This window comes from Microcaecilia unicolor, chromosome 9, assembly GCF_901765095.1.
Source record: "Microcaecilia unicolor chromosome 9, aMicUni1.1, whole genome shotgun sequence".
Classification (NCBI taxonomy): domain Eukaryota; kingdom Metazoa; phylum Chordata; class Amphibia; order Gymnophiona; family Siphonopidae; genus Microcaecilia; species Microcaecilia unicolor.
Window position 1 is genome coordinate 223,662,995 of NC_044039.1, and position 16,162 is coordinate 223,679,156.

General features: G+C 45.8%; 1 protein-coding gene across 3 annotated transcripts in view; it reads right to left on the reverse strand.

The window, feature by feature from the left end:
- GPATCH2L (G-patch domain containing 2 like) overlaps positions 1-15,143 on the reverse strand; it is a 50,518-nt gene extending 35,375 nt beyond the window's left edge. For 2 of the 3 annotated variants that reach the window (XM_030214736.1, XM_030214734.1), the window contains exons 1-4: positions 15,078-15,143; positions 13,831-14,489; positions 6,088-6,152; positions 106-282 (exon numbers count right to left, since the gene is read on the reverse strand). In XM_030214736.1, coding sequence (XP_030070596.1) covers positions 106-282; positions 6,088-6,152; positions 13,831-14,480 — 892 coding nt within the window. In that variant the 5' untranslated portion in view covers positions 14,481-14,489; positions 15,078-15,143. Of the gene's footprint in view, positions 1-105; positions 283-6,087; positions 6,153-13,830; positions 14,490-14,673; positions 15,040-15,077 lie in introns of those variants that run through there. The other variant, XM_030214735.1, reaches the window with a different exon arrangement.
- Between the last annotated feature and the right edge of the window lie 1,019 nt (positions 15,144-16,162).

Here is a 16,162-nt window from a genome sequence, read left to right on the forward strand (position 1 = left end):
TTCAGACAGTTCTTGAGTTGTATTGTTCGATAACCATGCAGTGATGGGGATTCAGTGATAAGGGCAGGTGCCTGGCAGAACTAGTTCCCTTTCTTAAATTCATACCTCTCTGTGCAGGTCGAGAGGGCAGCAGAAACATGGAGTCAGAAAGCTTGTCCAGCCCAGGGTCTATCCTCTCCATGTCAGAATGGTGTTCAGTCCCCCATTTGGGCAGGAGGCTGGGGACAGAGAATCGGGAGACACACTCACCCTCGTAGAACCAATCACTCTGTTCATCATCTCCTGCAGACAAAGTACAAAAGGTCATGAAGTGACTCTGAATCCCAGCTAAGATTATGACCCTCGTTTCCTACATTCAAGAAAGCACAATTTCCCACTGGCTTTCAAAAACAGCTGTCTGGCAAAGATCAGAACCTCTTCCTTGGTTCCCTCCCTCATCCCTTTTCACTTCTTCTACCCATCTCTATCTTCTTTTCCCCTATCATACCTTCCCTTTTCTTCTCTTTCTCTCACTCTTAATTACTATGCTCTGCTATGATACTAATAGCAGTACATCAAGTGTCTGTAATAAACAAAGAATTCCACCACATTCAAGAACCCCACATCCCCAGCAATCTCACTACAGCCAGGAACCCAAAACCCATGGTGATCCCACTGTGGCCGGGAACGGCACACCCCCAGCAAACTCACTGCGCCTGGGAACCCCACACCCCCAGCAATCTCACTGCACCCGGGAATCACACGCCCCTGGCGATATAAGAGTGCCCGCGAACCCGGCTACCTCAGGGTGCCCGGAAACTCCACGCCCCCAGTGACCTCAGAGCACACCGGCGATCTCAAGGCACCCAAGTACCCCACGCTCCCAGTGACATCAGGGCACCCAGAAACTCCATGCCCCCGGCGACCTTAGGGCGCCCGTGAACCCTATGCGCCCGGTGATATCAGAGTACACCGGTGATCTCAAGGCACCCAAAGAACCCCATGCCCCCGGCGACCTCAGGGAGCCCGTAAACCCCATGCCCCCGGGGATCTCAGGGCGCCTGAGAACCCCATGACCCTGGCAACCTCAGTACGTCTGGTGACCTCAGTGCACCCGGGCAACCTCAGTGCGCCCGGGACACTCACACACCCCGGCGACCTTCCCTGGCAACCTCACACCCCCGGCGACCTCACTGCGCCCGGGATCCCTACGCCCCACACCCCTGGCGACCACAGTGCACCAGGGATCCCCACATCCCCAGCGACCTCTCTGTGCCTGAGAACCCCACACCCCAGCGACCTCTCTTCACCCAGGAACCCCCACACCCCTAATGACCTTTCTGTGCCCAGGAACCCCATACCCCCAGCAACCTCTCTGCACCCAGGAATTCCATACCCCCAGCGATCTCTGTGTGCCCAGGAGCCCCATACCCCCAGTTATCTCTGCCCAGGAGCCTCACTGCGCCAAGAAACCCCATATCAATAGAATTCCACTACAGCCAGGAATCCCACTCCCTAAAGAAGTCTCATATCCTTATGGATAACGCAGTATTAAGGAAATCCATCACACCTAGGGATCCAACTGCACCCAGCAATCCCACCACACTCAGGAGCCCTGCACCAAGGAATATCCAATAACCCCAATGTCAGAGGTCAACCAGGATCTCTCAAGGATCCCAAGATACTCAAATATTTAAAAATTTCATGACATTAGGCCAGTGCTGTGTAAAGTCATTTTGACAAAGATTTCAAATGAAAATCAAATCACTAAGTACAAAATGAATATGAAATCAAAATCAAATCAGTAAGCCAGTTGTGATTTCAAATTAAAAAAATAAAACAAACAAATCACAGAGCAAGGTACTACTATTAAATAATTGTCACGGTATAGGATTATAGATTAATCAATCAATATTGATAAGCATGGAGATATGAATTACAAGTCCATGTGGCAACAATTAATATATAAACAGAGTTTATGGACTTTGGTAATCCCTTAGACTTTGCCGGCATTTCTGACCATCACAGTAATAAATCCATAAATCCTAAGATTAAATCAATATGCATCAGAAATGATTTTTGATTTAATAACTGAAAAAGATACAAAATCACTTTATGTGATTCCAAATCTAAAACCAAAATCAGATTAAAAGAGTGATTTCAATAAAAATTTAAAAAATCATACAAAATGGTTTTAATTGTCATTTCAATTTACTTGTTTTAAAATCCCACCCAACACTGCATTAGGCAATCAAACAGTTTAGAATGAGTATTTCTTGATCAAGTGAATCCATTTTTCACTCTTTCAAAAAGTATAAAGATCGGGGGATACTCAATGTTACACACAGAAATATTTTTAAAACAAATAGGGGGAAATATTTTTTCACTCAAAGAATAGTTAAGCTCTGGAATTCGTTGACATAGGATGTGATAAAAGCAGTTAGCGTATCTGAGTTTAGAAAAGGTTTGGACACATTCCTGAAAGAAAAGTCCATAGTCTGGTAGAACTATACAAATGTTAATAATAATAATAATTGTCTGTTATTGAGATAAACACGGGGGAAGTCACTGCTTGCACTGGGATTGGTAGCATTCAATTTTTCTACTGTTTGGGTTTCTGCCAGGTACTTGTGACCTGGATTGGCCATTGATGGAAGCAGGATACTGGGATAGATGGATTATTGGTCTGACCCTGTATGGCTATTCTTATTTTGTTATGATGACAGAGTTGAATACCCCCCCCCCCCCCCCCCCCCACACACACACACACCACCTGATCTCAAACCCTTCAAGAGTTGAAAAACATTGCATGCAGGATTTGGCCCCTTTTTGAATAAAGAATTACATTTTGGCCTTTTTTAACTGATTCTGGTAAAACTGTTGTAACTATATCCAGGGAAACCAATCTCTTCCATTTCCGCTCCACCCATCTAAGCTGGCACCTAAGCAACAACAAACTTGAACGATATCATGGGCTCTTCATAAAGTCCCAGATTGCAGCAACCGAAATGGAACTATGGTACGTCTCATTTTCGACATGTAACAACCTGTGCTCCGTTCTTTGCACTGGTTCCCTATCCAGTTTAGAGTTTTATATAAAGTAGAATGCTTAATTCATCAAGCATTATATGCTGTTTATGTTCCCTGGTATTTGGAAGAATCCTTCGTTGTGTATCGGTCCTTGAGGTGAGATCATGTGATGCTGCTAATAACTGGAGATTTGCATTCTGCAAAATATGTTTGTACTTGGAATTCAGTGTTCTCACTCGTTTTGGAATGCACTACCTGGAGTTAATAGGTTATATAGTAGTATAACATCTTTCCGTAAATTATTGAAGACACATTTGTGTGTGCGGACATGGAGCTAATGTGTTAAATTTTGTACATTGCTGTAGCAAAATAGCTTTTATTTAATTTGCTGAGACCACATTTGTATGCGTTAGTATCAGGTCAGTATGTTATATTTTTGTTTTGAATTTTATTTGTTTAAATTGGATTATGTATGTGCTTTTGTAGGCGGAATATAATTTTTTAATAAATAAAATAAATATAAGCAAAAGAGCACTTCCGAGTTAGGAGTCGATGAAAGAGGGAATGATGGAAAGTAGGAAAACGAGAAGCACCCAGCCCATCTGACTGGGTCAACATGCTAACTACTGCTGCAGAATCTGAATCCAGTGGGAGTTCAACCCAGCCTGTCACTCATGTACATTTCTCACCTAAGGGCCTCTCTCAATAAAGGCACTGTGACAGGCAGTAAATCCATCCAGCAGTCTTAAATAGGCAACCCAAATGTAATTAGCAGAGATATGCTGACTGACTGAACAGAGCTTCACAACCTCCTAATTAGAATGATCTGAGAAGCATCACATCAAGGCCACAAAGTACCAAGAGATAAGTCACCTCCTCAACGCCTTCCAACCAGGACCCCATTTCACCCATTGCTCTCACACCTCACACCCCGAGATCCAGGTCACCCATCGCTCTCACACCTCACACCCAGGGATCCGGGTCACCCAGAGATCCATGTCACCCATCGCTCTCACACCTCACACCCAGAGATCCGGGTCACCCATCGCTCTCACACCTCACACCCATAGATCCGGGTCACCCATCGCTCTCACACCTCACACCCAGGGATCCGGGTCACCCAGAGATCCATGTCACCCATCGCTCTCACACCTCACACCCAGAGATCCGGGTCACCCATCGATCTCACATCTCACACCCAGAGATCCGGGTCACCCATCGCTCTCACACCTCACACCCAGAGATCCGGATCACCCATCGCTCTCACACCTCACACCCAGGGATCCGGGTCACCCAGAGATCCATGTCACCCATCGCTCTCACACCTCACACCCAGAGATCTGGGTCACCCATCGATCTCACATCTCACACCCAGAGATCCGGGTCACCCATCGCTCTCACACCTCACACCCAGAGATCCGGGTCACCCATCGATCTCACATCTCACACCCAGAGATCCATGTCACCCATCGCTCTCACACCCAGAGATCCGGGTCACCCATCGCTCTCACACCTCACACCCAGAGATCCGGGTCACCCATCGATCTCACATCTCACACCCAGAGATCCGGGTGAGGAATTATTAGGAAATGAATGGAAAACAAAAATGAGGACGTTATAATGCCTCTTTATCGCTCCATGGTGCGACCTCACCTCAAATACTGTGTTCAATTCTGGTCACTGCATCTCTAGTGATATAGTGGAATTAGAAAAAGTACAGAGAAGGGCGACAAAAATTATAAAGGGGATGGGACTTCCCTATGAGGAAAGGCTAAAGCGGTTAGGGATCTTCAGCTTGGAGAAAATACGGCTGAGGAGAGATATGATAGAGGTCTACAAAATAATGAGTGGAATGGAATGGGCTGACGTGAATCGCTTGATTACTCTTTCCAAATATACTAGAATTAGGGGGCATGCAATGAAGCTACAAAGTAGTCAATTTAAAACGAATCGGAGAAAATATTTCTTCACTCAACATGTAATTAAACTCTGGAATTCGTTGCCAGAAAATGTGGTAAAAGCAATTAGCTTAGCGGGTTTTTAAAAAGGTTTGGATAGATTCCTAAAAGAAAAGTCCATAAGCCATTATTAAGATGGACTTGGGGAAAATCCACTGCTTATTTCTAGAATAAGCAGCACAAAATGTATTGCACTGCTTTGGGATCTTGCCAGGTACTTGTAACTTGGATTTGCCACTGTTGGAAACAGGATGCTGGGCTTGACTGACCTTCGGTCTGTCCCAGTATGGCAATACTTATGTACATATGTAAGAATGTGGTAAAAGCCGTTATCTTAGCAGGGTTTAAAAAAGGTTTGCATCATTTCCTGAAAGAAAAGTCCATAAGCCATTATTAAAATGAAGTTGGTTAAATCCACTGCTTATTTCTAGGATAAGGAGCTACTCATGATCTAGATTGGCCACTATTGGAAACATAATACTGAGTTTGATGGACCTTTGGTCTGTCCCAGAATGGCAACACTTATGTTCTTATGTCACACATCTAGAGATCTGTGTCACCCATCACTTGCATAATCCATAGCCAGGGATCCGAGTCACCCATCGCTTGCACTCTTCATACCCTGGATCTTTAATCCATCATACACACACTTCACATCTAGGATCTGTGTCATCCATCACTGGCATGCCTCCCATGCAAGATGGGTTCTGGCTATCACTCAGAAGCCTCAGGCCTATGATCCGTCACTCTTCATTTGCACCCTCACACAGGGGACACACTTTAGTCATGTGTCTGAAACCATGGATCTGGGTCAGCCACAGTCATGTCAGGGAAATCAGTTGGATGACACATCATAAACTAAGTGGAAAGACATGAGATCAAATCATTCTCTGTTTCAAAGTTACCATGTCAAAAAGCATCAACATATCATAGTTTTATTCTCAGTAAAACCTGAAGGGAATTTCTATAACATTTCTGCTGAATTATAGGAGATTCCCAAGAGGTTGCCTCTCATACAGGTCTGTTCCACAGACTGCTGGTCTCCAGGATTCTCAACACTCCCCCCCCCCCCCCCACCACCACCACCACGGTCTCTGCAAAGCCTCCCAAAAGTGGTTACCTTGTCGACCCTCGTCATTGGTGAAGAGTCCAGTATCACTGCTGCTGCACACGCTGCTGGTGTCACTGGAACCAGAGCAGAGAAACAGTGTGAAAATCCCTAAACCCCATGGGTACCGCAGGGCAGCTCAGCCGGGAGACTACAGCCCTGTTCTACACATCTGCACACAAGGACAGGTAACAAAAGACAATCATTTTCGATGGGCAGGTTCAGACAAGTTCTCCCCCCCCCCACCCCCCCCACATGTTAGCTTCAGACAGACTTGCGTGCGGGTTACCAACCGGACCCAGAGAGAGTAATCAGTTTTTGTATTAATTCCTTTAGTATGTAGCTCACTGGGAGCATTGCGTATTCAAATGTCTACAGATAAATAAGAGGTCCTTTTACAAAGGTGCGCAGAAAAATGGCTTGCGGTAGCGTAGGCGCGGGTTTTGGGCGCGTGCCGAGCCATTTTTTTAGCGTGCCTGTAAAAAAGGCCTCTTTTTTTTTTACTGAAAATGGTCATGCGGCAAAATCAAAATTGCCACGCGTCCATTTTGGGTCTGAGACCTTACCGTCAGCCATTGACCTAGCGGTAAACAATTCAGGTGGTAATGACCTACATGCATCAAATGCTACTTGGCACATGTCCGTTACGAGCGCCCAAAAATAAAAAATATTTTTCAGACACGCATATCGGACACGCGCCAAAAATGAAACCACCGCAAAAGCCACGCGGTAGTTCGGCGGTAACTGCATTTTGGCTGCATTAGACACTCATAGACGCTTACGCAGCTTAGTCAAAGGGCTCCTAAATAAATAAGCAAGCTCTCTGTGTTCAGCTTCCTGACAGAGCCCAGAGTAGCAGCTGAGCTCCCTGTGATGGTGTCCACCGTGAGTGATGAGCATGGTTGGGCAAAGGAGAGAGAAATGCAGAGATCCACCAGGGTCCTACAGCAACATGTGGCTGCTACTAGGAGAGCCGAGGACTGAATTTTATTCTTTATATTTCATCTGTGACATTTACTCTTTTGCAAATCATAGCAGGGGTGGAACAAATTTCAGAAATTCTTATAGACAGAGGAAAAATGTCTTTACTGGGGTTTTTTTTCAGGTTTCTTTCCTCCTGTAGCCCAGCTGCTGCTATTCCTACACTCCTCCCTCCCATTCCCCCGTTCCAAGTGGCCGAAGACCCTCTCCCTAGCCATTTCTCCTCCTCTTCCAGCCCCAGGCAGCCACCACTCCTGTACCTAGTATTAGCAAAGTAGCAGGCACCAAATTTTAGACACCTGAGGGGGGGGGGGGTTCCAGCGCCAGCTTGGGGACCAATAAAAGCCCAGGTGGTCCAAGCAGGGTAGGAGGGTGCCGACATGTTTTGCCACTTCTTTCAATCCCCAGATATCACTTGCAGGCTATAGTAACATTCTCTCAGTGCCATAGGCTGTGGTTTGCCCACCATAATCTGCAAAAATCAAATTAGTCCCACTTCCTGTTGGCAAAATTACTAATGAAGATATTGAAGAGAACAGGACTGAAGACAGAGCTCTCGGGCTCAACACTGACAAACCCCCTCCTCAGCACGTCCTTACCAGACCAACGTCTGAGTCCCCCACCTTGGGGTCTACCCCAGGCTGCTCGGTGGGACAGCTTTCAAGGCCTTTGTGAAGTCTTATGTATACCACATCCAATAATGAAAAACACTGAGGAAATCAGAGCAGCCTGAAGAGGGGAAATGTAGGTTGGACAACATCTCTTCCTCCCATTACCCCCCATACTGAGGAAGTCAGTGCAGGTCAAGGAAAGGAAATATGAGCTGCAGATCCCCGCTGGCAGGGAACGTACACGGAGATCTGTACTGATAATGGGATGGAAGACCAATGTGAACTATACACCAGAGAACGTAATCAATGCACTTTGCTCTCAAGACAAATCCCTCCTTTCAGTACCCTTCTCCACCACTGCCAACTCCAAGCTCCGCCCTTTCTGCCTCGCCTCACCCCATGCTTGGAATAAACTCCCTGAGCCCATACGCCAGGCCCCCTCCCTGCCCATCTTCAAATCATTGCTCAAAGCCCACCTCTTCAATGTCGCCTTTGGCACCTAACCACTACACCTCTACTCAGGAAATCTAGACACCCCAACTTGACATTTCGTCCTTTAGATTGTAAGCGCCTTTGAGCAGGGACCGCCCTTCTTTGTTAATTTGTACAGCGCTGCGTAACCCTAGTAGCGCTCTAGAAATGTTAAGTAGTAGTAGATACTAGGACTTGGGGCTGAAGCCTGAGTGTTTCCTGTAGAGGCAGAGTACATTGTAGTCAGTAGAGAGAAGGAGGCAGGAGATAGGACAGGGCAGAGGAGCCTCGTGGTCAGACCCAACAGGGCACTCCTTCAACTAACAAAACAGCAACCAGGAAATTGGCTAAGGTAAGAGATGGCCAGATCCCAAAACCCAGAAGTGAAAACTGATTTGCAATCTAGGTTTTGTACCTGGGGCAATGGAGGGGTTAAGTGACTTGCCCAAGGTCACAAGGAGATGCAGCAGGAACTGAACCTGGTTCCCCAGGATCTCAACCCACTGTACTGTATAAGCGGACAGAGGCCAAAAAAAGAAAATACATCTTCAGTGGGACAACCAAGACAACCCCCATCATCTGACTGTATGAAAAGGCTCACGTGTACATGAGCGTGGAAAGTATGTGACATGTTCCATCACTAATTTCTTCCTCTTCTTAATATCTTCACAATGTGGTAGGTTTTCAGGAAGCGACTCAAGATTCTATAAATGGCGACTAAAGTTGCGCATTCAAATCAGAGCACATAGCCAATTTGTACATGCAACTTAATTAATGAGCCCACCAGCACTAACCAGTTACTGGCATTAATTGGGATTTCCGCACAAATGGTATTCTATAATGATACGTGTGTAACTCCTATACTGTGTAATTTCAAGGGGGCATCCCTACGAGTTACGTGCATTTTTATAGAATACACCTGCCCTTTACAGAGTAGCAATCGACACATCATTAGTCCTTAACGGGTAAATTCCAACAAACGAGCTGCCTCTCGAGCTAGGTGCCTACATTAGAAACAAACATCAGAAGGCTGAACTCCTAATTCTGAGTGGGATCCATCCCCGTCCCAAATGGTCCAAATCACATGGAACTAGAGGATCCCAGCATCATCCCAGTTCCAGACAAGTAAAGGCCACGCTTGACTTCTTTAAACTGAAGCTGAGAGAATTACTGTATGAAAATCATCATCACTTCTGAATGACTCAGATGAACATAATCCCATTTGTTTCGCTGCGGTTTGAGAAACGGATCATATGTAACCAATTTTGTATCCTTAGGCTGGACTATGGTGATGCCCCTGGTTATATGATTGGCCTCATTGATCTACCAGCCAGGAATAGTATCAGCTCATCTCGTACCTACATGAATCTTCACTATCCTAATTGCATAGACCTTAAATATAAGGAGACCTACGCGTCCAATTTCACCTATTTAAGTACGCAAATGTGGAATGCATTAACAAAAGCAGTGAAAACAATACATGACCATCTACAATTCAGGCGAACTTTGAAGACCTATCTGTTTTGTAAGGCCTACCCTGCTGTTTCTGATTAGCAGCCTCAACGCTGCACTGATTTAAAAGACACTGTTGTTTCTTATATCTTTGTCATTTATTGTTCCCATTTACCCCTACCTTCCCTTACCCTGATTCTACTTGTATTTGATTATCATCGACCGTATTGGAGCTCCCCAATACGGTGACTTGTAAGCCACATTGAGCCCGCTAATATGTGGGAAAATGGGGGATACAAATGCTGCAAATAAATACATAAATAAATATGCAAATGCTGCAAATATTCCCCTAATGTTCAAAGTCAACATCCGTAGCAGTGAGGAACCAAAAATTTGGACAGCAACAGGTCCCCGACAAGAATCATGTTTCACGCTAACTGCTTCAGGGAGACCAGTCAGCTTAAAGTTACACACATTCCTCGTTATCTTCAAAACTATACTTTAATAAAGGGTAACCAAACATTGAACAGAAAGTGCAGGAAATAAAATACAAATCAGTGACTAGATGTTGCATTCAGAATAAGACCCCAATTATTTGGATTTTGCTCACACCTTTTTTTCAGTGGTAGCTCTAGGAGAGTTACATTCAGGTACTTGTATTTCACTCTCCATGAAGGGCTCACAATCTAATTTTTGTGCCTGAGGCAATGGAGGGGTAAGGTACTACCCAAGATCCCCAGGAGCAGCAGTGAGGTTTGAACTCAGCTCCCCTGGATGTCAAGCCCAGTGCTCTAACCACTAAGCTACTCCACAGACACATCAGATGTAGCATAAGTACATAAGTGTTGCTATACTGGGACAGACCAAAGGTTCATCAAGCCCAGCATCCTGTTTCCAACAGTGGCCAATCCAGGTCACAAACAACTGGCAAGATCCCAAAAAAGTACATTTTATGCTGCTTATTCCAAAAATAAGCAGTGGATTTTCCCCAAGTCAATTTAATAATGGTCTATGGACTTTTCCTTTAGGAAGCCGTCCAGACCTTTTTTTTAAACCCAGCTAAGCTAACTGCCTTTACCACATTCTCTGGCAACAAATTCCAGAGTTTCATTACACACCGAGTGAAGAAAGATTTTCTCCAATTCGTATTACAAAGCAAGTAATTTATTTGATTCAATGCCCGGGTGATTTATTGTACATTAGGCAGACGAAACAAGCTGTTAAGAATAGGATTTCAGAACATCTCAGCCGTAGCTCTATTGGTCCATCATTGGATGCATTACAGGACTTGAGTTTTGAAGTGCTTATGCTTCCCAAAGGAGGGGACATTACTAAACACTGGCTTTACTTTTGGCAGACGGTTGAACCTTTGGACTTGAAACAAGAATTTGAGTGGCAAACGTATCTGCGATAAGTGATTATAATTTGGGTCTCTTGACCCGTGTGGTTGTTACCCAATCAGGGTCCCTTCCTTTGTACACGCAGGAGAATTTAAATGCAGCTCAGGTTGTTTAGAGGTTTTTATGTTGGCATCTTGTGAGTTTCTGTTTGGGGTAATTATTCCACAGCGTCTTATTCTGAATGCTTTTTCCCATGTTTGTATTTTTAAACAGGATCAAGAGTAATACAACATACAGCTGAACAATAACACAACACAAACATTTTTTTAATATAGTTTTGAAGATAACATCTTATCCCTGTTGAGGAACTGTGGGCAACTTTAAGCTGACTGGTCTCCCTGAAGCACTTAGTTTTGATGTCACGGATTGTCTGTTCCTTACTGCTACGGATGTCGACTTTGAACTCAGCATTTGCATATAATCCAGTCTATTTGTTACAATATCGCTCACAAGCGCTCTCTATTTACACCAGATAAGTGCTGCTCTTTTTTGAAAAATTTCTATGGTGAACCAGTGTTCTTTGGTAATGTTTGATTGAAATTCATTAGCTTTTGCATACAATCTTTACTCAGCTTGTGCAGTGATTTAAATAATGTATGATGGTTGCTTGTGACACCGCATGGTGCCATGAGATCATCAATTGTAAACACAACACAAACATTTTTTTACACTACTTGAGGTATTTCTAGAAATTATATGATCAGACGTTGGGAGTTTTCTTTCTAATTAAGGATTATAAGGCTTACCGCAGACAGAGCTTGGGAAGTGCACACTGAAGGTTAACAGTATGTGGTAATTGTTGATTTAATTATGCAATTCGTACTTCACCCAGAACCTTTTAAATAAATAAAAGTAAAGTAAAGCTAAAAATTAAAAACTAACTCAGTCTCCTTTCTATACTTAAGATCCTACACGTCATTCCTAAGCAGACAAAATTCAGCAGCTCAAGAAGCGAGAAAGTTCATCACTTATTTTTGTCAGGTAGAGCAAAAGCACAACCATCTGTCTGGTTAACAAGCTGGACCGCACCGTGCTGAACACCAGTTGCCTAGTTAAAATCAAAGCACTGTCATTTTTCCATCTTTTTAACTCATCAACTAACTTCTCGTACTGACCTTTAAATGCATCCACTCTGCAGCCCCCCATTACCTCTCCACTCTCATCTCCGCTCACTGGACAAAACCCTCTTGTCGTCCCCCTTCTCCTCCACTGCTAACTCCAGGCTTTGCTCCTTTTCTCTCGCAGCACCTTATGCCTGGAATAGACTTCCTGGACCTATACGTCTAGCTCCATCTCTACCTGTTTTCAAATCTATGCTGAAAACCCACCTTTTCACTGCTGCTTTTTAGCTCCCATTACTTCCCTCACCCATAACCATCTTGTCTGTCTGTATTTAGATTGTAAGCTCTTTTGAGCAGGGACTGTCTCTTTGTATCAGATGTTCAGCGCTGCGTGCGTCTGGTAGCGCTATACAAATGCTAATAATAATAATACCACTGAGTCTATTTATTCTATTCAAGCCATACCTCTGCAGTTTTTAAGACTCCCAAGACAGGCATTTTCTGCCGAAATACGGTTCTGTGTCGAGTCTTCAAAGCGTTTTCAGTGAATCAACAATCCAAAACCATTTCATCATAATAAGCTATTGTTCCTTGGTCTGTTTCTGAAGGTCAGTCCCGTTTCCCTACTTTTTGGCCATTAGGTGAACCAGGCAGTCACCTGGGGAGGGGGCAGCAAAGACCAGCTACATTCAAATTAAACAGGAGGCTGCACAGCCACACAAAGAACCAACAGCATGTAGGGAAAGGGGACAGGACTTGATAAACTGCCTTTTTGTGGTTACAATCAAAGCGGTTTACATATATTCAGGTACTTAGTTTGTACCAGGGGCAATGGAGGGTTAAGTGACTTGCCCAGAGTCACAAGGAGCTGCAGCGGGAATCGAACCCAGATCCCTAAGTTCTCAGGCCACTGAACTTAACCACTAGGTTACTCTTACCTGCAGGAAGGGTGGGTAATTTTCAAATATCATCCTGGGTAACTGATGTTTGGAAATCACCCTCATTATGTAAATATGTATAAAACAAACTGATATCTGTTTTTTGCAGGCCTGATATGGAAAGGGCAATACTGGGGTAATCATAACTGAGTAATTATTAAAATCTCAAGGGGGGAGGGTAAAACTGAAGTTTCACCCAGGGAAGCAAACAGCTCCCACGTCATCTCTTTGGTAGCAGCTAGCTCTTGGCCAAACAAAATGTAAATGGTGTGCAAGAAGGGGAAATTTCAAAAAACAAAGATTTCTCCAGGTAATTCCCAAAGTTGCTCAGACAAAGTAGAATATCAGGCTTAGATTTCAGCCTGTCATTTGGCCACTTGAAATCAGGTGGCTAAATGTAGCCAGCATTAGGTGACTAAAGCTTCACTCTACCTCCAGAATTTAGCAGTTAAGGGAAGGGAATTTTCTGCTGTGGGATCTGGCTATTTAACTCCCAGCTAAGTGCCAAGATCTCACTGAAAATCAGACCCTTTATTATAATTCAGTGCTCAAGAAAGAAAATGCTCTTTCTTGCTAAGTGCCACTCTGTTGGCAGGAGGCAAAGAAGGTCATGGTTTTGCAGGATGAGATGGTGGACGTTAGGGTCAGTATCTGGTTCTGTCTCCTGTGTCTTGGCATGGCAGAGTCATGGTGCAGAGACAGGTAGAGCCAAGAGCGCACTTATAAACCCTCCTGCAGTAAGGCAGAAAGTGCAGGGTCTGAAATACCAGGGAAGATTCCTAATAAGCACAGACGTTTGAGTGCTAGAGGTCTGGAGGCTGTCCCTGTTACTAGAACTCACCATTCAGACATGTTCTCATCAGAGCCTTGCTTTGGTTCCTCAGTTTCACAGTCCATCCTCTCTTTCCTGGCCTCCTTGACAAGCAAGGTCCTGCTTTCCAGGGGTTCACACAAGTTATGGTCTGATGACCCCCACGGGGTGTTCTCCTTCCAGCGGGAAAGCCGCTGCTTCTTGGCAGCTTTGAATCTGCAGCCCCTGTCACAGCCCCACTCCGTCCCCTTCAGTCTCTGCTGCAGACCAGCAGCTCCACGCTTCAGCTTCCGCCGGCGTCGAGAAGGCCGACAAGAACCGTTTTCAGGAAAGGGGTCTGACTCATGCCAAGTGTGCAGCCTGCTCCGGAGGGTGACACTCAGGGACGGGTGTCTCCTGGAACTCAGCATTTCATCGGAATCGCTGTAGTGGACCGCGGCGGCAATCTCTCGGCATTCCTTTGAGGTCTCGTCCAGGCTGGACTCAGAGGCCTCACTGTAGCAGCAGAGGCGCTCTTGTGGGTGTAGGAAATCGGAGCGCCGCTTCCTATCTCGCCGTTTGCGCAACTGACGCCGCTGCTGTCGCGGGCTGAGAGCCATTTCTTCCCCCAGCTCCTCCATCTTGTTTTGCTCGGAGGTCTGCTCTAGAGCAGAGGCCAAATCCTGCACAAGTTCATCCATGACTGAAACCTGGAAACAACAAGAAGGTTAAGAGTGAGACAACTTTTAGCAGTGGGGTAACCCGTCTCCGTCCCCATCTCCTTTCTTGCAGATACTGATCTGTCTAGCACACAATCCCCATTCTTTTAGGGGTCTACCTCTCCTATGCCCTAACCCTTCTCTGGTACAGGAGATTGGGGGGGGGGGGCATTACCCAAGACCTCTCCTCTGCTTTTCTTCAGGGGCAGGAGATTGGGTCCTTCCCCTGGCTCATGTCCAAGAACAGATCTGGGTTATTAAAAGCGAGCCACCCCCTGCTCTTCAGGGCCAGGAGATGGGGGAGGGGGAGGTCAATCCCCAACCCCTGGTCTCCAGTGAAATATCCAGCCCCACCCTCCAGAGTTGCTCTTCCCCTGGAGGTGGGGGAGGAAGTCATGGCAGTCTGATGTGCTAAGGTGCTTCCTGACAGCTCTCAGGAGGATGAAGGGGGAAAAGCAGGCTGCGCCGTCTCCAGCACATGCCCTGGAGTCAGGGGTGTCGGCCTGGCCCGGGGCTCCCTTCACACAAGGATAAACGGCCAAGGCCGCCCCCGACCGGGCTGCGCGGAACTTTGTTTACCGCTCGCTCGCTGAGCCGCGCTCCATAGGCCACTCCCGATCCCACTTCCGCCCCGCTGGCCGTCAACTTCCGCCCCGCAGCAAGCAGCGTCTTCATCCGCCGCAGCAGCGTCCACTTCCGCTCCAGCCCCCCAGGAGGCGGCATGAGCCTATCTGCTGCATTGTGTGGGCTGAAGCCAGTGGGCGGAGCTTGCCGCCATATTGAGAGACCCGGGATGCTGTTGAAAAGAGTGGCGAACTTGTGCGCTTTCTGTGGTTTTATTAAACCTCCTTGGTTTTCTATTCTCTCTGTTAGGAGAGAGAGGGAGGGAGGGGGGAGTTTTCGAGGGGAGGGTCACATTCACAAAGACTAAGCAGGTTTAATGGCAAGTGAGCCTCTGTTTCCACTCCTCCGCGCAGCCGTCATCTGTAGCACACTCAAAAACAAAGCAAGCAAACCTATGAAATGCTGCATCTGTAACAAGTGTAACACTGTTTCTGTTGTTCAAGGTGGAGGAAAGAAATAACAAGTGAATATCACTAATACAGTTTAAACATAAGTACATAAGTAATGCCATACTGGGAAAAGACCAAGGGTCCATCGAGCCCAGCATCCTGTCCACGACAGCGGCCAATCCAGGTCAAGGGCACCTGGCAAGCTTCCCAAACGTACAAACATTCTATATATGTTATTCCTGGAATTTTGGATTTTTCCAAGTCCGTTTAGTAGCGGTTTATGGACTTGTCCTTTAGGAAACCGTCCAACCCCTTTTTAAACTCTGCTAAGCTAACCGCCTTCACCACTTTCTCCGGCAACGAATTCCAGAGTTTAATTACACGTTGGGTGAAGAAAAAGTTTCTCCAATTTGTTTTAAATTTACTACACTGTAGTTTCATCGCATGCCCCCTAGTCCTAGTATTTTTGGAAAGCGTGAACAGACGCTTCACATCCACCTGTTCCACTCCACTCATTATTTTATATACCTCTATCATGTCTCCCCTCAGCCGTCTCTTCTCCAAGCTGAAAAGCCCTAGCCTCCTTAGTCTTTCTTCATAGGGAAGTCGTCCCATCCCCGCTATCATTTTAGTCGCCCTTCGCTGCACCTT